We start from the raw sequence: 25,995 nt of genomic DNA, 5'->3' as shown, positions 1-25,995 counted from the left end.
GCTCCAACCGCAAGGAGTCCAGACACCCTCTGCATCGATCATCCACCTGCCCATTTCCATAAAACTCACTTGAGAACAAGACCCCAAGATACTCCTCCAGAAACTCCGCCACCAGGGGAAGAAACTCATCTTCGACCTGGACAGAACATTCCACTGTTTACCGGTGAACAATGGCTTCAGACTTAGAGGAGCTGATCCTCATCCCAGCCGCATCACAAAGCAAGGCCAGCGGGCGGAACTCAAACTATTCTGAAAGTTTTGTTTCAGAGTTATTTTGCTTATGAATGAATGGAAAAGACAGATGGACGGACGGACGGACGATGACCTCCATCACAGGAGGCATCACCCTGACACATTGAGTTTTTCTGCTTACAGATGGATGGATGGATAAATAACTCCCAAAATTACATAACATATCAGCCCAATAGCCAAGTAAGTCCACGTGCCTTCTGACACCAACTGCTTCTGGAGTAAGACATGAGCTGGAGGAGAAGCGCTTTGGTAAAACAGCAGCAGCATTTACAGCCATCCACTCAGCCTCCTTTACATTCAAACACAAAGCCCTGATCTGTTGCTCTTCTACAGTCGCTGTCATAAAGCAGAGCGTCCCGTCAAGTTGACCCCCGAGCCTGCACCCCCCAACTTTGCCTTTAAAAAGCCGCAGAGATGCGAAGAAAGAGTGTCCCATCAATGGCAGCGGTGAGACCCCCGGTGTAAGAGGGGCGGGGTCAGCAACATCTGTTTAGCGTTTCTCCCACCTTATTGTGTGGCTGAGTCTCCTGAAAGGCCAACAGCTGGGACTCTGGAGCTGCACTGATCCTTCAGTCCTGGGGAGGCAGGCCGTGACCGGGAACGCCTGAGAGCCGGGTTCTCATCTTCTGGAGGGGATCCAGGACACATTTCACTCAACAGTTCATTTACACTTTCAACAGGTTTCTTCTAACTTACTTTGATTATGTCACGTTTCTTACAAGATTTAATCTTCTTCTAAACTTTTCTATTCATCCCTTCATTCATCCCTCCATCCTTCAGGTCAGAACAAGACCATAGGACCTCAGAATACTCCAGAAGTGCGCCTCTCTCGCTCAAGCCTTTCCCCAACGTTCCTGTCCTGCGGCATTTATGGGTTAAAGACAACCTTTTCCATCCAGACCCACAGGAAAACACAACATCCTACCAGGAAGCTGAGCTGTTTCCTCTAATGTACAGAGCATGTCTTCGGACAAATATAGGAGGAAAGTCCCAGCAGTGTCTCACAGAGAGTATATGCAGAAATATCAATGAACTGATGGAAGGTGACATCAGAGTAGCCACCGTGGTTTGTGTTTCAGACCAGACCACAGGCACCAGGACGACTCCCAGCATGCATCAGGTCTCACGGCTGGAGTTCACTTCTTTGCCTTCTTGTTATTTAAATCTTACATGAAAGGCAAGAACCCTGCACAGATATGCCTCTTAACTCATCACTTTTAACCAATGGCATTCAAAAAAAAACTCAGTTGTCACGTGTTCCTTCTTCAACTCAACCTTGAAATAACGAGGTAAAAAGTTCACTGCTCAGTGGCCGTCACGCAACCGTAGACTGGTGAAGCAAAACCTGTGAGATGGTTCCATCTAGTGGGTGATATATGTTACTACAAAGCATTAAACCTGCTTTACGAAGGCGGCTCTTCCCGCTGTTTGAGTTTGTATATCACTTCATTTAGGCCTCTCTCTCTCTCTCTGTGTATATATATATATATATATATATATATATATATATATATATATATATATATATATATATATATATATATATATATATATATATATAAATTCGTCCTCAAAATTATTCATACCCTTGCTAACTGTTGTGATTTTTTTAATTTTGTGATGAAATGAATAATATTTTTCAAATTTGTGTGTCAGTTATATGTGGCCAACAATTGAAAGAATGACAAAAATACAAAAAAAAAAAAAAAAAAAAATGGTGCAAAGATCGAGACTCAAGCTGCCGCAAAAAAAGACTACAACGACAGAAAGAAGTGAAATACAACATGTAGCTGAGAAGCTCAAAACTCGATTCCATCGATCGATTCCATATCCATTTCCACTGTTTCTCAGCTGACACCCAGCTTGCCGGCAAACAATGGACAAACTTAAAGGACAAAGCGAACAGCGATAAACCTTAACTCCTCCTTGTTGGGCTCCTTGTCTGAAGTCTCGACCTTAGATGGTTCTGGACTCAGCATCTCTTGTCTACACCTCCATTCGACTTAATAATAATAATTCATTCAGATGTGAATACTAGTTAATGAATGTATACATTTTGAAACCCAATGTCCCTCAGTGGGCCCGGAGCCTATCTTGACTACCTGGGGTTAAAGGCGAGGGACACCCTGGAAAGTGTCAGTAGACTTCTATCGCCACACGGGGTCAGTGTTGCCTTCAGTGTTCACCCTTCAGTGCCGGGGAGCAAATGAGGCCAAGGGAGGACTGCATCACAAATGAATCACAGAGTTTGCCTTGCTCTGACACTGAGCTCTACAACAAATCCGAACTGAACCAAACCAACCGGAGGTGAGCGAACCCCCAGTCGGGGTCGACCCAAACCTCTCTCAACTCACGCTTCCTAGGAAGTTCTGGTCCACAAACTTGAGTTTAAGTGCGGTTCTTTTAGCTGCGGCGCGTGAGGAAGGAACATCTGTGTATGTGAACATTTAGCCTTTATACATATTTATGACAGCGCTGTTTGAAATACTGGGAGGGAGATAGCAGGGTCCGATTTAATGAAGCGGGGCAGACTCACACAGCAGATAAGGCCAGATGACTCACACAAATCATCCAGTTCAAAGTGCTGGACAGAAGAGAGAAGATCATTAGACGTCAGGGACACAAGCTCACATCTTGTTTGTTTCATGTCAGCGACCCAACAGAACCAGACCGGCGCAGATCTGGTCTCAGATCCTCTGCTGTCTGGCCAAAGGCAGACAGCCTCTTTGGACTGATAAGAAACAGAGAAAGGTTTGGAGTCTGCACACAACAATTAGGTTTTGGCAAACGTTCTTCCATTAGATTTGTAAATCCGCCTGCAGCTTCTGTCTTCAACGTCCACATCATTGTCTGGGTGTTGGCAGTAGGGGGCGCTGTTGTGGCCCTGCCAGCGTCATCATGGCCCAACAGGAGCGTATTTATGATCGGACTTTACCGCGACATAAAAGATAAAGGACTGATTCATTGTCTTCGCGTTTGGCTTGGTTTGTTTTCTAGCGCAAACAGAAACTCATCCTCAACCACTTACCCGTCACCTTGGCAACAGTTTCCATCGGCCACTTCCTGTTTCCTGACCACAGTTTCCAGCTCTGATTTAAAAGCTATCATGAAGATAGAACTCTTTTATTAAGACGTGTCCCTCTGTCTTCTTCTTTTACTTTGTTTTGAGTTGAGCTCAAGCCGAGCTCAAGATCTTCACCCTTCTTCTAGCCCCATCTCTCGCGCTCCTTCCTTTGACCTGAGACTGCAACACAGTTTCCCGTCCATTGTTCCGCCCCGCCAGGGTTTCCAAACGTCAGCCTTCACCTGTTCTTGGTACCGAGCACGTTCACGATGGCCATGCACAATAACTGCCACACCATGCGAGGGTGTTCTCCATCAGCTCCATCTGGGTAGGACCTGTAAGTTTCTCCTGAGTTAAACCCAAATGGTGGTTTCAAATGGTTCCTGAATCCACCTCCCGCCTTGTCTTTGTTCTTGGGCTAAATCCATGCACTCCTTCCACGCACAATAATGGCAGCTTCTGCTGCAGTGACTGCGAAAGATTCTTTGAAACAAAAGGGTCCTTTAGATGGTTATCAGATTTTTTGAAAATATACTGCCGGTGAAGATCCATAACTCTTATGGACGGGATTCCTCCTCGCTGCCAGGACAGAGACGGCCTTATTTTAGAATGTCAGGCATTGACCTACAAATCGCAGCCAAAAGTAAAGCGGACAAGATCAACTCCTCCATGTCTGAGTCAGAGATGAGATCCTTCCCCAGGCGGAGGAGCTCAAGTGGCCTTGTTCATTGCACCAGTGTCTTGTGAAGGAGTGAGAGGGGGATGAGAAAAGGCATGGAAAAGAAAGAGCTGAGCCAAAAGACAAAGCTCACCGTCGGATTCCTGCGCACACCTGTGGTCTGACAGTAGGGTGTGACGGATCGCAAAGAAAGGGCCGGTTAAATGGGTTTAAGCCACCCAGGAGAGACTCAAAGTAGAACCTCATACACACCACAGAGATGAATTGTGAGTTTTTCTTGGACGCCTCACTCATGACGGGAATTGGGAGGAGGTCCTGGGACATGCTGACTGGATACCTCTCTCAGCTGACCTGGGAACACTTTCCCCAGAAGAGATAGAGGAGGTCTCTGGGCTACTTTTCCCAGGCTGCTGCCCCCGCGACCCGCATGGAAGTGGATGCGACTGTTTGAATTACACTGGATTTCACTAATGCTAGCAGGACCTCAGGGTTACTATCACTGTTTGGGCAGCAAATCGGTCGACAGCCCAGAATGTGCGAAGCCTCTCCCTTGTTCTCCTGCAGATGTTCGATCAGATCCGAATTCAAACACATGGTAGAGAACGTGGAACTGATGATTAAAGGCAGATTCTTTGTTGGACGCACCACTTTATAGCAGCCATGATCAGTTTCCTTTTCATTCTTAGATGTGTTTGGGGTTTGTCCTGATCACTAGAGGAGCGCTGGTTGTTATTAGTAGAGGGTGTCAGCAGGGGCCCGATCACCTCAGGAGATGGTTGGAGACAAAGAGAGAGAGAGGAGACACTGGAGGAGGAGGAGGAGGAGGAGGAGGAGGTCCGCGCTGACTCCGCCTCCGGGCTCGGATCCTCCACATTCCTTATTCACAGCGTCTCATGTTGAAGGACGGAGAGGAAAAAGGGGGCGAAACAAGACGGGCGCAGGAGAGACGGAGGAAGCGAGCAGACGACGGGGCGCAGCAGAGCGAACATGGCAGTACCGAGCGCGTCTCAGTCCCAGCTAGAGTCCGAGCAGCGCGCGCCACCACCGTCCGGTTCGGTTCGGCTCAGGCAGTCGCAGACAGATGGGTCCACATGAATGAGGATCTACCTGGGCTGAGGACAACATGAGGGTCATCTTCATCCAAAACGCCGGTTTCGTCGCAGCTTTCTCGCCTGGTAGAAGTGAGTGGGTGAAGTCGGCAGAACCACAGATGATGTGGACCGACTTAGGATCCAATTGAGTTTTTTTTAAAAGGCAAATTTAGATTTTTTTTTAAAAACATTCTGGATCGGGTTTTTATTATATCTTATATAAATCATCTTAAAATTGCATTCAGCCTCCGGTGTGCGTTATTGCCGCCGGTGTCTGGATTATTATTATTATTATTATTAGATGAATATTATTATGGACCGCTCATGTTAGACTGCTTAATCCACCACTAGGCTGTTTTATAGTGATAATATCATAATATTTTTTTTGAACGAGACAATCTGGAAGCCTTTGTTTCCATGTGTGATAGAAGTTATTCACGTTATTCTTCGTAATTTATTTATTTATTGTTACTGTTGTTAGGCCTATAAGTATTATATTACCGTTGTTTAGTAGGTAGCGTTGACGTATTTAACAGTGGGAGGGGTCGCTTCCCTTTACTGCCATGGAAACTGCTTATTTATCGCCTCACCGGGGGTCCAGCCGCCGTGAGCCCCAGCGGGGTCACGCCTCCACCGCAGCGGCGCCACCTGCCACTGACTCTCCTGATGGAGGTGCTGATGGGAGGAGAAGCTCAGGTGTGAAGAAGCACCACCACAAGCACAACCTGAAACACCGCTACGAGCTGCTGGAGACCCTGGGGAGAGGCACCTACGGCAAAGTCAAGAAAGCCATCGAGAGACACTCGGGAAGAGTGGTGAGAACCTCCACGCATCTGCTGCACCACACAGCTGTGGGCAGGGCCGGCCCTCCCAACAGGCGAATACCCACAGCTAGGGCCTTCACAACAAATAGTTTCATCAGTATCACACTCCAAGCTGCCAAATTATGAATATTTGATTGTTTAATTTACAGTAAAATTGCTGTGTGAGAGTGAAATGGTTGCACCCCAAACACAAGGGAACAGTCGGGCAGTGTACACTTCATTCGACAAAATAGCATCAATATAATGGCCACATTCCAGAAGCAAGTTCTTGTTTCTGATTGTACCGCTCGTAATTTCACCTGTGCAGATGAAAAAAAACCACTTTATTCAGAACGTGTTTGCTTGTCTGGAGCAGTTCATCTACTCCTCAGAATACGAATCAAATTTTGGCCAAAAATGATTGTGCACAACCAGATACTATGATTGTGTTTTGGGCTGCAACTAACAATCCTTCTGATCGTCGACTAGTGACCGACCTCCTTAATGGTTAGTCAACTGGTCGGCATACCACGTGTACGAGGTGAAGCACGTGCCACCATGACTGCAGTGTTGTTGTTGTTGTTGTTAAATGGTGTTTTGAATTATATTCGCTCAATATTTGGTGTGTCTGTCCTTAGTGAAAATGGTCCCATGTTTTCAATGTTTTGGGGTCAAAGAGGTCACGTAGCCTCAGATGTGTCTGCCTTTTCTGTGGCTTGTGCTACAGTAAGAGAACGTTACTAGTCGACACATGAACCTGTCTGCGACTAATTCAGCAGTCGATTATAGTCGACCGTTTGTTGCAGCCCTCACTATGTTCAACGGAGTTGGCTCCTCTACAAGGTAGACAACGCAATGAACCACTACAGCAAGTGTTGCTGGATGGTAGTTTCGTGGGCACTAGAAGGGTAAATCCCGACCCAAACTCTTGACCAGTTGGTGGCAGTGATGCACCTTGCCAAAACAAGTGATGCCAAAAACAAACACAATCTAGTGTGGTCGAGAAGCGTAACCCTGGTGTGCTTTAACACGGTTCTGTCAGAACCAGCATGAGCGTTTTCACCTTCAGTGGCTTCACATGTGACTCCCCCGCCCCCCCACACACGAGCCTGGCACATCTACTCCCAATTTTGCTCGCCCGCTTTTGATCCGTTGCGATTTCTGTGACGCATGTGAAAGGCAGTTTTGGAGGGAAAAAAGGACCCACACAATGCTAGACATGTGGTCATAATATTTAGGCAGATTGATCCATTTAAGATACAGAACTCCACCACATAAACAGTCGCTGCTTTATTCCAGAGTTTCAAATAAGGTGGGCAAGAAATTCCAACCTCGTCTCCAGCTGCTTCCACCGCGCGGCTTGTCCTCAAAACTCCAATCCCGACATGCAAATCTGAGTTGGGGATTTAATTCCGAGTGACTCACTGGAAGTGCATTTCCAAGTCTTTCAAAATTCCTCTACCCTGGTTGTTTTTGTTCTCTCTCCGAGGCGTGTGTGAGTCCTTCCTGTCCTGGGGATTCCCCCCGTGCTCTAAAGGGCCCGTGGGGGCCGCCAGTTGTAGCTGCACACGTCTCGTCTGCGCGAGGCCTCACCACCGGATGCTGCGGTGCAAATCCGGCTACTGACTGAGTGATGGGACCTTGGTGGCCTCGCCGGCGCATCGAAAATAACTGACGGGATAAGCTGCGTGGGCGAAAGCCAGGTCGACACTTTCACTTTCTTATTGGATATGTAGCGATCCTCTCATGCATGAGCGCCATATCACATAAATTTAGTGTCACCATGACAACACGAGAGAGGAGCTTCAGTTGCATCTGCTGAAACTAGTTCCGAATGTTAAAGTAGGAGAAAACACTTCACTGTTGCTCTGACAAGTAAACAAACAGACGCTCAGGAAGATCTGCGTTGGATAAAAGAGGGAAAACAGCTGCCAAACATCCAGCCGGAGAGATAAAAGCCGGCTGCCACTCCGCTTCACTCTCGCTGACACAATAAATGTGCCCCCATCTCATCCATCTTCCTCCAGCCGCTGCGCTTCCTGCCACATGTGCGCGCAGACACGCTCAAGACGTCACGACTGCTGGTCTCATTTCGCTGATGGCACAAACGTGTCGAAGGCTGACCGTTGCGTAACCGTCTCACCACAATGGTGAAGCCTCCGCTCCAGCAAACGCAGCGCCGCGGGGTCACCAGTCAGGCGAACCCAAGTGGGGCCGAGCTGTAGAGATGAGCGAGAGCCAACAGTCTCAACCAACAATGTCAGCTACCGAGACACTGTCCAAATTCAGTCCACCAAACAAGTTTACATATTTGTTATGGAAAACATCACCATGACGACCAGGGTTATCTCGGTACAAACTCCCTCGCCATCTCAAACAGAGACTTCGACCTCATCTGACGGTGCTAAATTTAATGGTTACCTCATTGATTTCACGCTCCAGCTGCTACAGTAATATCACAAGCTCACTTTGAAAAAGTTGTTTTGAACCCCATATTTGCCGCACTGTTGACAGTAACATGACTTATCAGTCCACAGTAGCATTTAGCATTGATTTGTTTTTGTCCGTTGCTAAGTTGATAGCATTCAGATAACCACATGCTGTTTGCGCGACTGCTGGTTAGCTCTCTAAGGAGCAACCACAGGCATTGTGTATGGCGCCATGGCTATAAATCGCAGTCGGCTAGCAAGCGCGGGCCCTTTAGCCAGTTCCTTGCCTTGCCACTGACACGTCACTTGGTAACTTTGTCTCTGCGTAGCACGATCACAGAAAGCGAAGCCACCGTTGCAGAAGCGAGCACCCAAGCTAAACGTAGCGGCTGGAATACAAAATTGATGGAAACATTTTCATGAATAACTGACCTTAACCAGATTGTTCCTGGGAGACTTTAGATTATTGGTAAAATGCTAGGTTAGCATCAGTTATATACATTTAATGTTGAGGAGCTAGTGCTCCAGTGTTAGCTGAAGAGCTTCTCAAATGTTTGCACTGAAGAAGCAATGCTTCATGCTTTTGCTAAACTGCTAGCAAAGCTACCAGGTGCATGTGGAACAAGTACTGTGTTAGCCCAAGTAAGAAAAGGCTCATTGCTAAAATGATACATTTACAGATCCAAATAATTGCATTGAATAGAGATCATCGTGCCACATCACTGTAGCATTCACACGCGCTTCAGATGGAGTCGCGTGGTTGACAAGTGAAAAGGTGACAGTCGACCCTCAGAAAAGGCGTTGTCACATGAAAGCTCTTCCACAGCAGGAAGTGAGATCAAAAGCAGCGACTCATATCCTGTATAGGGGACGATCGGTCACACACGGTCGGGGGGTGAGGCGCAGGGATCCCCCCTCTTTTACCGTGATCTGAACCGCCACATTTCAGGGACTAATCTGAGCTCTGAAGCAGCAGATGACATCACTGCTCAACAATGGATTCACAGGAGAGGACGGAAGGAGGGAACCGGTGATGGAGTATCATGATCCCTCACTGTTTTTAGAAAGGCGCTTCTCTGGAAAAATGACTGGCTTCTCCTCCCACTCACCCCACTCACCCCGAACCCGCCCACTGATTTTGGCAAACACTCCCCAACAAAAAATGCATTTCTCTTTCTGGTTGTGAATAGAATGCTTATTTGATCTGAAAAAAAATATCTGTTGATAAGCTGCTGCCTGGATACTGGAGCCTGTTCTGGTGGCCTTTGAATTTTCATCTCGGGGTCGTGTCTAATCATGTTTGGGTGATAAAAGACGCCTGTAGATAAGGCAACCCTTTATTGATCCCATCTACGCAGAAGGCTCTAAAGGTCACGACGTATGCCTCCTTCCGGTGCTCGAACCGCAGTTCTTTCTGGCTGCTCCTAGTCTGCACTGAGTGGTCCATGCTCAGTGGATCTGTGTAGTGTTTCTTGGATGCTGTTGGTCCAGTGTTGGCGCTAAGGCTAGGCCAGTCTTGTCTCCCAACATGTACCGTAAAACCTTTTCAGAGTCCCACTGACCTACTCTTGGTATCTAAGCGACGGGGCTATGTCCTCTCATTGGGTAAAGGGGAACCTTCCGGGAGACAGCTCGGGGTGAAGTGCTCACCACTATCCAACTATTCCTTCACATTCACTTGACAGCTGCATCTTGTTTCTACATGTGGCACCTCTCGCAGTATTGTTTTGTTTCTGAAACGCAGTAAAGACAGCACTGCCCAGCTGAAGGTCGGTGAACTTTCAGGGGACAAAAACAACACTGTGACGGGCGATCTCCAATCCTCCGTCTCCTTTAATGACCTGAGAGAAAGCAGGAAGACTTCAGGCTCCGCTGAAGCGAAACTCGGACTTTGACTTCAAACAAAACAAGCACGGAGGGGGGGGAGTGGCGGAGGCGCATACCTGGCATGGGCAGTAGGGCAGCATCTGTTTACTGTGACTGACAGCAAAGAGGATCCTCTTAAGGGCAAACACGGTGATAGCGGCCAGCTGGCAAGTGCTTGATCCTCAGTCGCGGTTAATGGTCCACATCGGGGTCAGAGTGGGGGAGATACTCCAGTCATACCTGGCCACATCTCCAATCCCGTGTGGGCGCCCCTTCACCATGCTCGCATGTGTGTGTGGAGCTACAGTCCCAGCGATCGAGGCCTGTGTGGTAGTATCCAGTCCAGTAAGGAAGTTTGCATGCCTGCAAATGTCACTGCACAGTTATGTCCTCAACAAGCACATTCCTGAATGAAGTCTTAACTAGCAGGAGGATGATTCACCCGGCCGCGAACGCAGAGGTCCAACACGTCCCGGGATTAGCAGGAAAGGCTCGCTGACTGTGGTGAGCTAAAGGAAAACACCGCTGTGAAGACGCAAACAACTTTAAACCCTCATCCGCACAGCACGCGGACCCCCTGGACATCTTCTGGTTAATTACAGCGCCGTTCCTTTAAGTGCTATGTAATCAGGGTGCGATTCCGGTTTGGGGTTATTTTTATTGATGTACGTGTAATTAGCTTGGCACTCGCTACTGCCTGTGGTTTCTCCGGGTTCCGCCGACCTCCACATGGCAGCGCGGAGAGGACAAAAGTTTAAAGCAACAAATGCGCGGCCTGCGTCCAGAGCCGATCAAAGGGCGGACCGGATTCAATCCCGAATGTTTAGGCTGCAATTACGGTGACTTTTGATTTGGTTTGTTTGGAGTAGACCGCTAACCTCTCATTTAAGAGGCTTGAAGTGGACTAGCTCCGCGGTCGGCAGTGCCACGATGCCGAGGAGTCGGCCAATGGCTGGTGGATGTTGATCGGTGCACTTCCTGTGGTGAAATGAAGACAAGTGCTTTATTAGAGCGTCCCTATTGTTGCTGTTTTAGGTTTATGACCGCCAGAACATGTTCGACTTCAGACCAAAACCAATGAGAAACATTGCTAGGTGTAAATATGAAACCCTGTCAATGTGCACAGGGGAAGCGTGCAGTGTAGCAAAGTACCAAAGTACTGTCTTAGCCCAAGAAAGAATAGGCTCAATGCTAAAATTATGAATTTACAGATCCAAATAATTGCATTGAATAGAGATAATAAACCATTGTGCCACATCACTGTAGCATTCACACGCGCTTCAGATGGAGTCGCGTGGTTGACAAGTGAAAAGGTGACAGTCGACCCCCAGAAAAGGCGTTGTCACATGAAAGCCCTTCCACAGCAGGAAGTGAGATCAAAAGCAGCGGCTCATATCCTGTATAGGGGACGATGGGTCACACACGGTCGGGGGGTGAGGCGCAGGGATCCCCCCTCTTTTACCGTGAGCCGAACCGCCGCATTTCAGGGATTAATCTGAGCTCTGAAGCAGCAGATGACATCACTGCTCAACAATGGATATTGTTGCTTTTTTAGCTTTATGGCGGCCAGAACATGTTCAACTTCAGACCAAAACCAATGAGAAACATTGCTAGGTGTAAATACGAAACCAAACCCTGTGCAGTGTAGCAAAACGACGCCGGTCTGCATTAAAATTAAGGTTGTGCACTGTAAACCTTGTTCACTTGTAACCAGGGTGTTTGGTGAAATGACCAGCAGACTGTGAGAGCGGCGGTCAATAGCTAGCATCAAATGAAAGTGACTGAGTGGATGGCAACTATCCTGGTGTATTGAGGACTTGTTGGTGTCTAATGGTTCCATTAGACGCCAGAAAAACATGTGCACTTAACGTGAACGTCGTGGAAAAAAACAGCACAGAAGGAGCTGTATTGGAGTTGGGTTGTGAGTCATGAGTCGCAGAGCAAGTTAGCCGTGTCGGAAGGGACACAGCAGCCAGGTGAAATGGTCGTCGGTTTTGTGCGATCACCAGATTAGGTCTTCACATCCCATCTACTCTGGAGCCGATCTACTTCTGTCCGTTCATCGTGTTCACTTTACGTACACAAAAAGGATAATGGCTTCCCGTCTGGTTTTGTGATTTATGGCCATCGAAATGAGCTCCGCAATCTCGCTGTCTAGATATCTATTATTGGTATTTCTGGTTTACGAAGAGGAAGTCGCTGCCTCTGTTTTAATTCTTAACACACCACAGTTTTTATTTTGAGAGGCTCACAGTGTCCGCGGACAAGTCTGTCTAACTCATCACTGAAAGCTGGAGAAGACCACCGCAGCTTGTTATCGCTACAAAACGTCTTTCAGGACTGTGTTTAGCGCACTATTAAAGTCACTCATCAGTGATCATGCGGTTCTACATTCGGTAGCGATGAGCACATTTGAGGGACATGTTCGATGTTGACGTCTACAGAACAGGCTGTTCTTTCTACACAACCTTTCCCACCTTCGGCCGGGATGTTGTGCTCCCCTCAGGCGGATCTCACTCCACTAATACCTGGTTAAATTTAGTGTCTGCATAAAGCGCTGACCTCTATTCCAGCACCACATGCGGCTTGTTTTTCTCCGCACCGTCATTCCTGACCTCCCCAAAGCGCGGGGTCAGTATGTGAGGCTCGACTGACCTGTCAACACAGCAGGCTGAAAAGGTCAACGGTCACAAAGGTCGAATCGGAAGTGAATCTTTTTGATATATCTGACAGTTTATTGGCGAGGGAGTCACTTCACTCAGTGGGCTCACGTGCGTTCACTGACGCACGCGTGGGTCACATGCTTCAAGGGAGCTGTTTTAAAGTTCACTGATATGTTTGCTGTTTACCTCACAGTCTGTGAAGACCACTGACGTCTAGTGGTGGACTGGTAGATTGCACCTTTCTTTTAGGGCAGGCAGCTGTAAATCATTCCTGCTCACTCCACTGTTTATCGGTGTAAACTAGAGCCACTGAAGTAGATCATATTGGACCCCCTGTGTCAGCTCCACACACTGCGCCGGAATAGCTGTGTTACAATATTTTTCCGTGTTTCCAGGTGGCCATCAAATCCATCCGGAAGGAGAAGATCAAGGATGACCAGGACATGGTTCACATCCGCAGAGAAATCGAGATCATGTCATCCCTCCGCCACCCGCACATCATCTCCATATATGAAGGTAAGAAACGCACGGGAATTTGAATGTTTCACTCATCCGCCTAAACAGCACGGTTGGTTAGAGTCGCCCCTCGCTCCACGCTCGAGGTGTAAGATTGTCATGTTTGGACATGCCGATGTCATAATAAAGGGCTCGGGGATGTGATTCGTCTTCCTGCTCTGCCGTGTGCCTGCACGAGATATTTTCAGGGATAGCCTCTCCCAGAACCAAGAAGTCTCCTGTCCTTCCTGGTCTTGATCTCAGGGCCAGACATCTGCTGATGCTTAGAGACAGCTGGGAGGCAGACTGCACTCATGGATGTGTGTCTCCAGACGCGTGCGTGTCCTTGTGTGCATGTGTATGTGTGACACTGGCTGACCTTTGTCACCCGGGCCTGCAAACTTCACTGCAGCGAGGCAGCTGTGGGAGACATTCCCAGCATGCTTGGAGCGCAGTTGCGCTCTTGCAAGATTGATCAGTTTGATTGATCACATGCTGTTTAAATTCCTAGCCAAATCCAAATTCCACTTCTCACCTTTGGTCACGAACACCACGGGATCATTGAAACGACAACATCGCAGCCACAAGCGGCAAAAATTTGTTTTTTGGGGGGGACGTTCCAGGAAGCTTGGAGTAGCTCCAGCACTCCATTAGCCTGGTGCACCAGCCCTTATTATAAAAGTGTGGATAATTCATATCCTGAATTTCCCACTGTAAGAGGCATTAAACAGGAACCTTTCAGTGAGCCTCAACAAAAGCGGTGTAAAGGTTGAACGTTTCCCACCGGGCCTCACTCCACAACTCATCATAATGAAGTCGCCCCTGACCACTGGGTCAACAAGCCCTACAGTAACCGACCTGTGGGGACCAGCTCACCCGCTGCCCTCGGTGCCATGGCTGTGTTGAACATGCAACAAGCGTCCCCATGGGAACAGCAGTCAGCTGGTGGGTCTGCAGAGCAGCTGGCTTTTCAGGGGTCTTGTCGGCGATTAGAAGAACAAGGTTTTATAAACTCTGCGCGTATGATCCGGAGTACGCTGCCCTCGCCTGAAAGCACCCACTGCACCAATAAACCCGACCAGACTCTCCCCTTTGGTGCTTCTCCTCAAAGCCAGTATTTACTGTTGCGGCCTGGCCCCCCGCCCACCCCACACTCAGAGAGGAGCCCCCTCGATCTGGCAACACCCTCTCGAATAGCCGCTGCTAAAGAGCCTTGTATGAGGCAAAGCTGAACCAGATGTGAGCGCGGACTGAACCTCACCACTCCCTCACATTCTGCATCCATCAGCACAGCTTCACACAGAAACCCTCAAGAGCTGTAAATTCACAAATTGCTACATCAAACTAAACGCTAAGGACCGTGAGTGTATATTAAATCATATGCCACCCAGTAAAAAGTGGCCTCAATGCAGCAACACTGACCGGTATGCTAACACATTCCGCAAGTATATAGGCGTATAAAAGCAATTGTTTAGGATCAATGAGAAGAGTGGATTTAAATCTGCATCACTTTACAAAGTCCCTGCGACAGAGCTGTGCTCTTCTGGTGCAGATTAGAAAACTGCAAATACAGTCAAACCTCAGTTAGCAAACAGCCACGTTCAGGAACAAATTCCCAATCTTGCTTCAGTTTGCAAACTACGCTTCAGTTTTCAAGTCACTGAAGACACATTGAAGTCAGTGAGCCAAGTTGAACCATTGTTAAATCAAAGTTTGTGAACCACAGATTGAGAGCCGATTTCTGTGTTTTCAGTCCCCTCATGCATCCACACCCAGATGTCTCTGTTTTATGACCATCCAAGTCTTTCAAAAACAGGAATAAATGTCTCCAACTGAAAGCCAAGAAAATATTATAGATTTGGGGTCGAAACAAATCTCTAACAAAAAACTGAAAATTAAAACAATTTCAATTTTAGGGGAAATATGAGGCGTTTGTAACCACCGTGCCCAGCGAACCCATTGACTGAATACGCTTCTGAACGGAGTCGTAAATATTTAAGAGAGGAATTGTGGGGATGAAGTCATAAAAAAACACATCTGGAAAACAAGCCAACGTATAATTATCTGTTGTCAACCATCGAGCTAATGACTCTTGGTTCAGAGCTTCTGAAATGGTTTATTGTCTTTGGCTGAATTTCCTCCAAAGAAACGAAAGTGTTTGTGGTGAAAATGGAAATTCTATGTTGTGTTCTACAAAAGAAGTGGATCTTTGAAAGTACTTTAACCCTATGTGTGGAGTCTTTGCCGCTCGAAAGGAATATTTGGAAAACATTTATTTTAAATTAGGTTCAGTAGAAAAGCAACATGGAAGAAAGGATGACAACGTTATGAATGAAAAACAACTACGATCATTACAAGGTGAGGGACCACTTGGCTTTCTATGCTCAACAGAACGTACAAGACTCAATTATAGGAGAAGCCACTTAAGCCGGTCCGGATTACCGAGGTCCCTCACTTGTTGTGCTCTGAAGCGCCAGCTGGCGGCATCAGTCCATCATCAGTGTATCGCGACCAAACAATAGCTGCTAATTAGACCGATGTTGAGGTCGGGCCGTGAACAAAGCGACATGAGTGACAAGCAGCCTGTAGCGCTGGCGGTGGGCCGGAACAGTCCAGAGTTATGTAAGCCAGGTAATTACTTCACCACCAGGGGTCAAAGATAAATGCAAGTGCAAGCTGAGAATTTGAGAGATCAGTCCAATGTCAGTCGGGGTCACGGCTGCGCACCAGTCAGAGTCCAGGCAGTGCTCACTCCCCCCCCCCGCTCTTCTGTTTCTTCCCAGCAGCCAGACAATCGTGGAGCGTTAGCATCACTCAGCAACTGTGTGTTTTTGTAGAGGATTATATCTCTAAAAGCACCCGCGGGTGGGGGTGAGGAGAGTGACTGAAGGTGCTTGCTCGACGGTGCAGAAAGGCGAGGCGATCGGTCCCGACGGCCATGCTGTGTGGGAAAAACTGCCGTTTGATCGGCCGGCTTCCCTTCCCCACCCAGACATTTTCATTCCCTGCATGCCAAGGCCTTTGGAGACAAACACATTGCCAAGGAGAAATTACACGTTGGGTTGTAAATACTGACTGCAAATGATACGTTTGTGGCGGTAATGTCAGATACGAACACGGTACAATAGTGTTTAACCTAAAAGTGCACTCGCGAGTCACAGACGACGACCACAGTTTGTCTGGATCATGTTCTTTTTCCAGGTACAAAAATGTGTCACTACCTTAGGCTGTACAAGATCTGATCTGAATAACTCTAGGATTCCAGGAGTGGTGCTGATGTCTCGGTAGTCGTCCTAATGTATGTACGCATACATAAAGACTCGGCGACCGGAGTAGTCACTGACACAAGTGGCCAAAATACGTTGCCTCTGCTGGATCCCTGTACTCTTCCCTCAAGCATGGGGGGAGAAGGTTAGTCATCCAGGTGAGCCTCAAACCAGATACCTCACTCCTCAGCATCGTGAGAAGCCAGTTGAGGTGGTTTGGCAATCTTGCACTAAATGGTGAGGCCCAGTTGGGAAGAAGACCCAGGTCCTTCTGAGATGACACAGTTGGCCTGGCATGATGTTTGACACCAGGATGGAGGCTAGATTTCTATCCATTTATTCCATTTTCAAATACTTTTGATGCCCAGGCAGGCATCCCTGATTCTCTCTTCTAGATGAACAGTCATAATTCCGCTCTGTACGTCATGGACTGATACCAGTGCCCCCCCTAAGTTGAGTCATCGATCCATTATCCAAAATACTGCCTCAGGTTAACCAGAATTGAGACAACTATGCTTGGTGTGTTTCTGAACCAAGAGTCTCCCTGTGCCTCAGCATGGTCTCTGCTTTATCTCTGTTTTCACTGCTCTGCGGTCCCCAAAGAGCCAGGCTTGATTAAGTTATCGGACCCTCCTTGATGTGTTGAGAAGGAGCCAAACACATGAGGTGGAGTTTGGCTGATGTAAGTGCCAGAGACGTGGAGGGATGTAATACTCGCCTCTGGAATTTGGATTCCCTCATCAAAACAACAGGGAGTGAAACATTTCCCTGGACCTTTTTACGTAACACTATTGTTCTATATGTTCCTTGCTTTTTCCTGACATTGACGAAGAGCTGTCGAAGCTCGCTGGACAAATCATTCGGATTATCTTAACTGGAATGTTGGAAATCACAAATTAAGTTTGACATGTGTAACATTGCTTTTACGAATCCTGTCAGTCTGCAATTTTCCGTGGTTCGTTTGAGGACACATTGTTGCGAAATACATCGAAACATTTAAAGACAAGCAAAGTTTAGGCTTGTTTATGTTGTGTCGTCTTGTAGACGAGTAAAGTCAACAAGTGTTTGGACAGTCGTCCAAAGACTTGCAAAGTTCATAGGGACTAAATGGATAGTTACGTAAAGCTCTAGTGACAAATGGTTGAAAGTGTAGTCAGTGAGTACAATTTGTGTTTCGGCTGATGTAAACATGCCTATGTTTTGAATTGTTGATCATTAATTCCATTTTGCCTTTCATCCCCAGTGTTTGAAAACAAGGACAAGATCGTGATCGTGATGGAGTACGCTAGCAAGGGGGAACTGTACGACTACATCAGCGAGCGTCGGCGGCTGAGCGAGCGAGAGACGCGACACTTCTTTAGACAGATAGTCTCCGCTGTCCACCACTGTCACAAGGTGAGAGCGACATGACTCTCCTCTTGTTTTTCCCTCCGAATGGAAACCAACGCAGCCAGAGAGCCAGTTAATCTATGTGCTTTTCTTGGCGGTGAGTGGCAGTCATCTGTTTCTAAGGGAGGATTGGAGCCTGTGCTCCGATTACATTGAACCAACCGAGGCCTGAATTAAATCTGTCCTCATCTGTTGACACACTGAAAGACGTTTGGGATAAAGAGTTTCCCCTTTGCTTTAACTCCTCCCACTCCCCTGTGAGCCCCTGCTTTGTCCACACCCTGGTAACTCCCAGTTATGTGAGCCCCGGGACTTGTTTGGATGGGTTCCCCTCGTGTCATGGCTGGTCCCCTGATGGGACTGGAAATGATGTCATGCTTCTGAGATATGAGGCTTGAGCGATCAGTCATCTGAACCAACATACCTGACGGTGGACGTGGTGGGGGTCGCCAAATAAAAATGACAATATCAATCATTTAAGACAACCACTTATTTTAGGGAAGATTTGTAATAAATTAGTAACAGTCTTTCAAACTGGTGACTGAATCAAAATGTGATTACATTGAATAAGAAGTGATTCAATCTATCAAATCTATCTTTCACACGCTCCCACAACCCATCGTCGAAGCTGAGAAATGCCTCAGAGAATTTGAATTGATTCTCATTGTTTCTTTTCTTCCAGAATGGCGTGGTGCACAGAGATCTGAAACTGGAAAATGTTCTACTGGATGAAAACTGTAACATTAAGGTAACATGACTGAGAATATTGGAAAACACCTGAATGTAGCAACGCCTCTCCGTCTCAGATAGCTATCACATACAATTCTTCGGTTTTACACAGGGGTTACCATCGGCACAAAGGCGTTGAAGCTAGTGATGTCAGAGTTGACTCAGCAATAGTTTCCCAAATACTTTAGCTTGAAGGGTAAAGTTTGTCCATCTACTGTTGGATTCATTGTGTTCTAGCAGTTCCCATGTGTTATAGATTGTTTAAACTTCAGCGGAAGCTGGGACTGATCATTAGAGTAACACAACGGAAAACAGAAAGTGGGTAGTGGATTGTTGCCCTCATTGTCAGAAGACCACGCCCACTTCTGGTCTCTCATGACTTTTTCAAATAGCTTGCGTTGATTCAAGTGGGTCCTAGGCTTTTCCATCAGTGGATTTCATGGCCGATCCAAGCACAGTAGAGCCGTGACAATGACAGGACGGCTGCTTGCAAACAAACCTTTAACCTGACCGAAGCCATAGACTGAGATGGTACACCGTTGCCTCAAAGTAATGTATGTACCCTGTACTTGAATGATGTGACAGCATTTTGTTACAGCCATGACCCCTTCTGAGTTGATAATAGTGCTTTCTAAACAGACATATTTTTTATGCTTTTCCCACAGATTGCTGACTTTGGATTGTCCAACCTCTATCACAAGGACAAACTGCTACAAACCTTCTGTGGAAGCCCGCTGTACGCCTCGCCGGAGATCGTCAATGGGAGACCATACAGAGGGCCAGAGGTGAGTGACCTCAAAAGACAACAGATGCTCATTTGAGGGACTTTCTTTCTCGAGCATTTGTTTGGTGTTTGCATGTTTTCAATGTTCGCTGAAATGTAATTATCAAAAGTAAGGCTTCAACTGTGGCCTTTGAAGGGACGACGAAGTCGTCTCGTCTGGAGGAGGTCTCCTTTGCTGCTCCACAGAGGCTTGCAGCCCAGATACTGTCTCCCCCCTCTGCCCTCTTAATGTCTGCACGCTTTGAAGTGAGAAACTGGAGGATAGTTGTGCTCACTTTCTCTTGAACATAATAGGATCGGAATGAGTTCCACAGCCTCAAAGAACACATATGGTCACATCCAGTCAGCATTTGGCAGAATATTTTTGGTGAGAGACACTCAAAATACCTCCTGAAGGCCACTAATGTGGAAATACCAAAGCTATTCTGAGAGGCCTTGCCTGTAAATTGCACTGAGTTACATAAAACAAAGCGAGCGAGGGAGGATAAAGTGGCATTTTTAGAAATTCAGCTCCAACCGGTCATTTACATGCAAATGACTATAATTTCCTGGAGAACGCAAAGAAATCTACAGCAATCGGGACGTACTTTAAATTATAGAATGCTGATCGGGGCGAGGCCACAAATTACAGCAAACACAGCGGTGGAAATAGCTCACCAAACCTTTTTTCAAAGCGTCGCCCTTACACGATATTGGGGCAGCAGAACTATTGGCGGCTCAGAAACTGTGGAAAGGCGTGATTTGGGGAGTCACCCATGACAATGTTCAATTGTTCAGCCATTGTTGGGTATCTTTAGGTTATCAAGTCTATTTTTCTCTCGTTCTTTTTCCGTCTGTGAGGTCAAGACTTCTTTCTATAGCAAGCTGACAGAAGGTACATGCCTCCGCACAGCTCATTCTCCTAAAGCCAACATCATGTATCACTTCCTGTCACAGTCTCAGACTCATTACAGTTCCCTGTGTGGCAGCATGTCTCAGACAAGTCACTGGGGCCGGGAAATCACAGTACGGCTATTTCTGCGGGACTCATTAGCTCTTCCTGTCCCACCTCTTCCCCGTGCCTCTGTACCTCTTCATGCTTCAGACAAAGTCTTATGTAACAGCTTACTTAGAAAGCCACATCGCATTAGGCTGGTGGTCAGAAAGTGCTTGCTTCTGCCTGACAGGGCAAGAGACATGTAGACGGGGGCGGGGATGGCGGGGGGAACGGATTTATCTGAATGGAAACCAGCAACTTCCTCCTGAGGTCCTTGTAATTATCATGATTTCACAGAGAGGTATTCAGGCATCACAACATCCCCAACATGTACGTTCAGTGGTAAGGAAATACATATGCGGTAATGAACCCGATAGCCTTGCTCAAAAGGTTCCCTGTGGGGGCAGAGCCTGGTTTTCCGGAACATTTGTTTTAAAGCCATGAATAGCAATGAAAACATGAAGGATACTACGGCATTTCCATTGCATAAGACCTAACACACCCCACGAGATCGCCAGTGTGTGTTTTCGCACAGTGCGACTAAGCAAACCAATATGTGACCACGGATTTTGACTCCTCACCAGGTGGATAGCTGGGCTCTTGGGGTGCTGCTGTACACCCTGGTTTACGGAACCATGCCGTTTGATGGGGGAGATCACAAGAAACTCATTCACCAGATTAGCAACGGGGAGTACAAAGAACCAACTCAATCATCAGGTAACGCATCATTGGAAAAGTTGTAAGTGGAATTATAGGGTGATACGAATTTACATTTTGTTCCCCTGGTTCTCTGTAGATGCACGAGGACTGATTCGCTGGATGCTAATGGTGAACCCAGAACGCAGGGCCACTGTAGAAGATATAGCCAATCACTGGTGGGTAAACTGGGGCTGGAAGAACAGTGTGTGTGACTGTGAATCCCAACGCGACCATGGAGGCTCACCCATGCTGGCACGCTTCATCGACTGGCAGAACCGCACTGAGCCACGAGGTTCTGGAGCCAAACCTGCATCCCTCCCCCAGCTGTTGCGCCAGAGGCCCAAAAAGTCCAAGAAGGAAAATGTTGAAGCCGAAGAGTCCCAGTGTGGAGCTGAAGATAAACCAGGTCTGAAGAGGCCAAAGGGTATACTGAAGACCAGGGTTGTAGAAGAACACCAGCGCGCAAGTTTGGAGGAGGCTGATTTGGGTCAGCAAGAGTTCCTTCAACAAGCAGATGTGGGAGATGAGGCTTCAAGTCCTGATCCAGAGGAAGAGGAGCTGACCTCAAGTGAAGTCTCACAGGCGAAGTCGGCACCTTCTTTGCCAAAGAAAGGCATCTTAAAGAACAACCAACAACGGGAGTCAGGGTACTACTCTTCACCGGAGCGTAGTGAGTCCACAGAGCTTTTAGGGGGGACCGGTATGTCAGTGCTAGCCACCTCCCCACCAAAAAGAGTGATGGGCAGAAAGGGAATACTAAAGCGTAACGGCAAGTACTCCACCTACAGTGGACCTCCGTCCGCTGCTGCAGTGGCAGAGGTTCTGGGCGACCCGCCTCCTTCCACTGACTCTGGTCTGTCGCGCAGTCAGAGCCGTCCCTCCAGCATCGTCGGTGAGGACAGCTCTGTCTTGTCCCTTTCGCCCACCTCTCTCTGCGGAGCTGAATGGCACCCGTCGACTCCCCACCTTCGCCCAAACATCCGGGCCTGTGTCTCAGCTGAAAACCTGCTACATCTCGCCAACTTCAAAGGTTTTCAGGCTGCACCTGCTCTCCAGGGATCCAAGTTCAACCGTAGCCACAAATCTAGAGGCTCCCCAGGGGACAATGGCAGCTTCTCCCTGTTGGGGGACCTTGAGGACATGACTCAGGTGTACCAACAAGCCTTGGACATTAGCAGCAACCTCACCTAACAGTCACTAAGAAGAAGCTGTGGGAATGTAACAACTGTGTGTGTTTGTGTGCGGATATGAATGGCTTTAACGACCAGTGGGTTACTGGGAATAAGTCTTATGAGATTGTGGTTTTGCCAAATGGGACCGTGATGCTGATCGGAATTATCAAGCGCACACAGGTGTACACACTTCCACAGCCAAAGGAAACCGAGTTAGGGTGTGAACAGTACAGAGGCAGAGCTGGCACGAGAGAGCGCCACCCAGTCTGCCGACTTGGCGCGCCGCTAGACTTTGCTGTGTTCGACATGTTTACATATTCTGCTAGAAGGCAAGTAAGAATCACAAACTCAGCAACCAGACTCTGGTTGTCTTTGCTTTTACGCCGCCCGTTTTTTTGGGTTTGAGTTTACAAAAGCACCTTAGAACTCACACCGAGCGCATTATTTTGTGATTTTTACTTCCTTAAAAATGGTGTTCCAAAAGTAGTTGACATTGTTGATTGTTTAATGTTATTTTTTTTTCTAAACTTGCTAAACTGGTGGCGTTACTGGAAGAGTCTCATCTCACTGTCTCCTCCCATGGAACTGACATATATAATTGGTGATGAGCACTCACCTGTGTTCATATATAGCTCTATGTCTGTGCATGTAAAACATGTAGACATTTATATATTCAAAGTGTATGTGCTATGTATGTGTATGATAATAGGTATGTAGGAAGTGCCTTTTTTTTAAATCTATAAAAACAATTATGTATGTCAATTCCATAAAGGTTGGAAGAAGCCGGAACAAGCCAGTTTTTTTTTTCTGTGAATGTGGACAAACCCAGGGCCTTTTCACGCACAGCTGACTAGCTTTACTCGTCCGGGGTCAGGGGTTCGTCCTGATCAAACAGTCTGGCATCTACAGTCAGCCTTGAAAAGACCTCCCTGATGGTCTTTGTCAGTGTTCAGCTCTGTGCTTTGGTTTGTCAGCAGCTTTGGTGGCTTGGTTGAACACGGGGGTCTGGAAGGGCTCACCTAAAGGGACACTTGTTGAAGGGGGATGGTGCAGACACCACTTCATCGTCCTGGAATGTGCCTGGTTCTCATAACCATGGTCAGTTTTTTTTTTTTTATATTGCCAAAGACATTATACTTTAAGCTCTTGAAAGGAGTAGGGGGGTGAGGGTTGTTAAAACCTACTGATGACACAGTAAATTCCACAGACAGGAGACGTGTTGGTGCGAAAGATCTGAATCGGCCCCGGCTTGACTCAGCACAGGTGGGATCTGCAGTCCACCCTCCAGCTGTGTACACGAGTCCATTATGTCAACCAAGCACAATTAGCAAGCTATTGTTTTCATTAGAGACAAGAAGAGGGAGGAGGCGCGGGGCGGTGTAGGGTGACGGAGCGTAAAGAAGTGATGCGTCGAGGATTGTTGAGATTAGAGAGGGCTTTCCTGTGAAGCACGGGAAGTGCCAAGATTTGACTCGGGAGGGATTTGCTCAAGTAGACTAGCGAGTGTAAAGAAAGTGAGGAGAAGGAGTCCATGGAAAGTTTTGGGAGTTTTACCAAAGATGCACTGGGGCATTGATGGAGGTGTTTTTCCATAGTTAGTAGACAGTTTTCTCCAAGTAACTCAAAGATATCGTACACAAGATTATGAGGGAAATCATTTCAGTTTCAGTGGTCCGTGGGTTGACAGGCATTGTTCATCACACATGCCCACAAAGAGACCGTTGCGTGAACCGACTATGGAGCTGAGTTTACTGTAGGTCACTTGCCTCTTCACCAGAAATCGAGCTGCCGCATAGTGACCACAGTCTGGGGATTCAGGTCAGGATATCATGTCGGGAGTTTTGTTTTTTTTCATCTCCAGTCGAGTAGATCCAGGTTGCAAATAGTCAATCATAATGGGGCATCTGTCCTGTGCTTAAAAAAGCTATACACCAGAGACGGGTTTAAATTCGAGGAAATTCTCTGGGCCCTTTTTAGAACCCCCTTCAGTGGATGAAATCATTCCCCACATTGGCTTCGCCTCCTGTTTGTTTTTCTTTTCCAGTTTTTTATTTGAGATGCTGGAGGCTGTTGATACAGCTTGACTTCTAGAGGGTCACTTTTTTGTTTGGCGTGGCCTTAGACGGGGTGTGTTTTCAATGGCGCTAAAAATCAGCAAAGAATGACTGACATCATGCGAAGAAAATGATGGAAAACCGCTGACGGAGAAATGTTTTCGGTGGTCCGCTTGCATGAAGGAAAGGTCCTGGGAAGTGACTCCGATGAAACACCCATTTGTGTATCGCATTGCTTTTTAATTGCCTTTTGTATTGCCAACTGGATTTACAGTGATGAAATTATACTATGTTAGTATTTTGTTTTATTATGATTCTGTTTTTGATTTTCCAAAATATAAGAAACTTTATATTGCTTTATGTTATGGCAGAAAAATGCTTCCTTCCTTGAAGAGTTGTTCCTCCCAATATGATCTGACACAGTTTCAGGTGACACCAATCAAAATACAAACGTATTTTACGCTCTCATGTTTGTGCACCTGTAGGTCTGGAAAGGGTTTTTGATGACCACAGCATAAGATCATTTCCACCAGATTCCAATCAAAGGAAGAACTAAGAAATAAAACAAAGCAATGTCAAAGCCAATCTGGAAGCACTGGTGCATATCTTTGAGTTTGCAGAATCATAGGAAAACTTGACTGGATATCGTTCTGACAAAAAAAAAAGAGTATTATTTTGTTATTTAAGTATTCTATGTCTCAATATATTCGTGTCTGATGGTGATCCTGGACTGCCGAGGTGGATTAAGTCCTGTGCCTTTGGTATCTCTCATGAACCTTTTTTTATAATAATTATCAATGTGTTTTTATACTTGTATTTATTGGTGATGAAGCCATTTAGTTCCGTGTCCATGCTTGGGCCTGCTCTCCGGACTGTTTTGCGGACTGCACGCACAAACGCTGTTTGAGTGCCATCATCTCATTGTGAAGAGGCCAGGTTTTTTTTTTTTTTTTCAGACTCAACTTCTGTAAAACAAATGTCTTAATTCATCCATGAGGGTGCATTTCTACTCAACTCAATGCCTTTGCAGTACTGTATTGACTTCAATAAACCAATCTTGAAAAGATGATTCTGCCTCATGGAGTTCATTGTCCAAGGACAGCAGTGTGTTGAGATGCTAGAACAGCAATGAAATCCTCAGAGAATTTGTGCGCCACATTGTCGCGGTTTCACTCTCGTGGATGTCATTCAAGCCAATGGGTAGATATGAGTCATGACAGAGAGATGGTTCGCCTCCGCACACAGCAGAAAGTTAAGATCTCAGTCTTGCCTTCAAAAAATGTAATGTAGTTGTTGCCTCAAAAAACAACTTCCTCTTTTCACCAATCTTCATCCTACCGCTCCAATATTTATGCAAAGGTTGTCAACACATCACACCAGCTCTCTCTCTCTCTCTCTAGCTAGCTAGCTAAAAATACCAACTGTTGCAGTGTGTTTTGGAGCTACAGCAATACAGTGATATACAAGTGACTAGGTCTATACAGCAAGTGTTTTGGGTTCAGAGCAACTGCAGGGGAGGGCAGAACAGATGGTTCTTTGGCGTAGCTGATGGACACAACATGGATTATTGGTGTTTAAACATGC

The 25,995-nt window shown here is 46.9% G+C and overlaps 1 protein-coding gene across 1 annotated transcript; it reads left to right on the top strand.

The window, feature by feature from the left end:
- Positions 1-4,670: 4,670 nt before the first annotated feature.
- Positions 4,671-25,364, top strand: nuak1b (NUAK family, SNF1-like kinase, 1b). The gene is made up of 7 exons (XM_053884620.1): positions 4,671-5,901; positions 13,243-13,363; positions 17,852-18,003; positions 18,680-18,745; positions 19,392-19,511; positions 21,071-21,203; positions 21,283-25,364. The coding sequence occupies exons 1-7, from the start codon at positions 5,650-5,652 to the stop codon at positions 22,374-22,376; spliced, it is 1,938 nt and encodes a 645-aa protein (XP_053740595.1). The 5' UTR covers positions 4,671-5,649; the 3' UTR covers positions 22,377-25,364.
- Positions 25,365-25,995: the final 631 nt, after the last annotated feature.

This window comes from Synchiropus splendidus, chromosome 14 (genome assembly GCF_027744825.2).
Source record: "Synchiropus splendidus isolate RoL2022-P1 chromosome 14, RoL_Sspl_1.0, whole genome shotgun sequence".
Classification (NCBI taxonomy): Eukaryota; Metazoa; Chordata; class Actinopteri; order Syngnathiformes; family Callionymidae; genus Synchiropus; species Synchiropus splendidus.
Note: the sequence above shows the minus strand (reverse complement) of the source record. Positions and strands in the feature narration are given on the sequence as shown.

What these genes read in the sequence shown, in the direction of transcription:
- nuak1b (XM_053884620.1), top strand. Translation starts at nt 5,650, where the DNA reads ATGGAAACTGCTTATTTATCGCCTCACCGGGGGTCCAGCCGCCGTGAG. An exon ending in AGAGACACTCGGGAAGAGTG is followed by an intron (nt 5,902 to 13,242) that starts GTGAGAACCTCC and finishes CCGTGTTTCCAG; the next exon opens with GTGGCCATCAAATCCATCCG. An exon ending in AGAACCAACTCAATCATCAG is followed by an intron (nt 21,204 to 21,282) that starts GTAACGCATCAT and finishes GGTTCTCTGTAG; the next exon opens with ATGCACGAGGACTGATTCGC.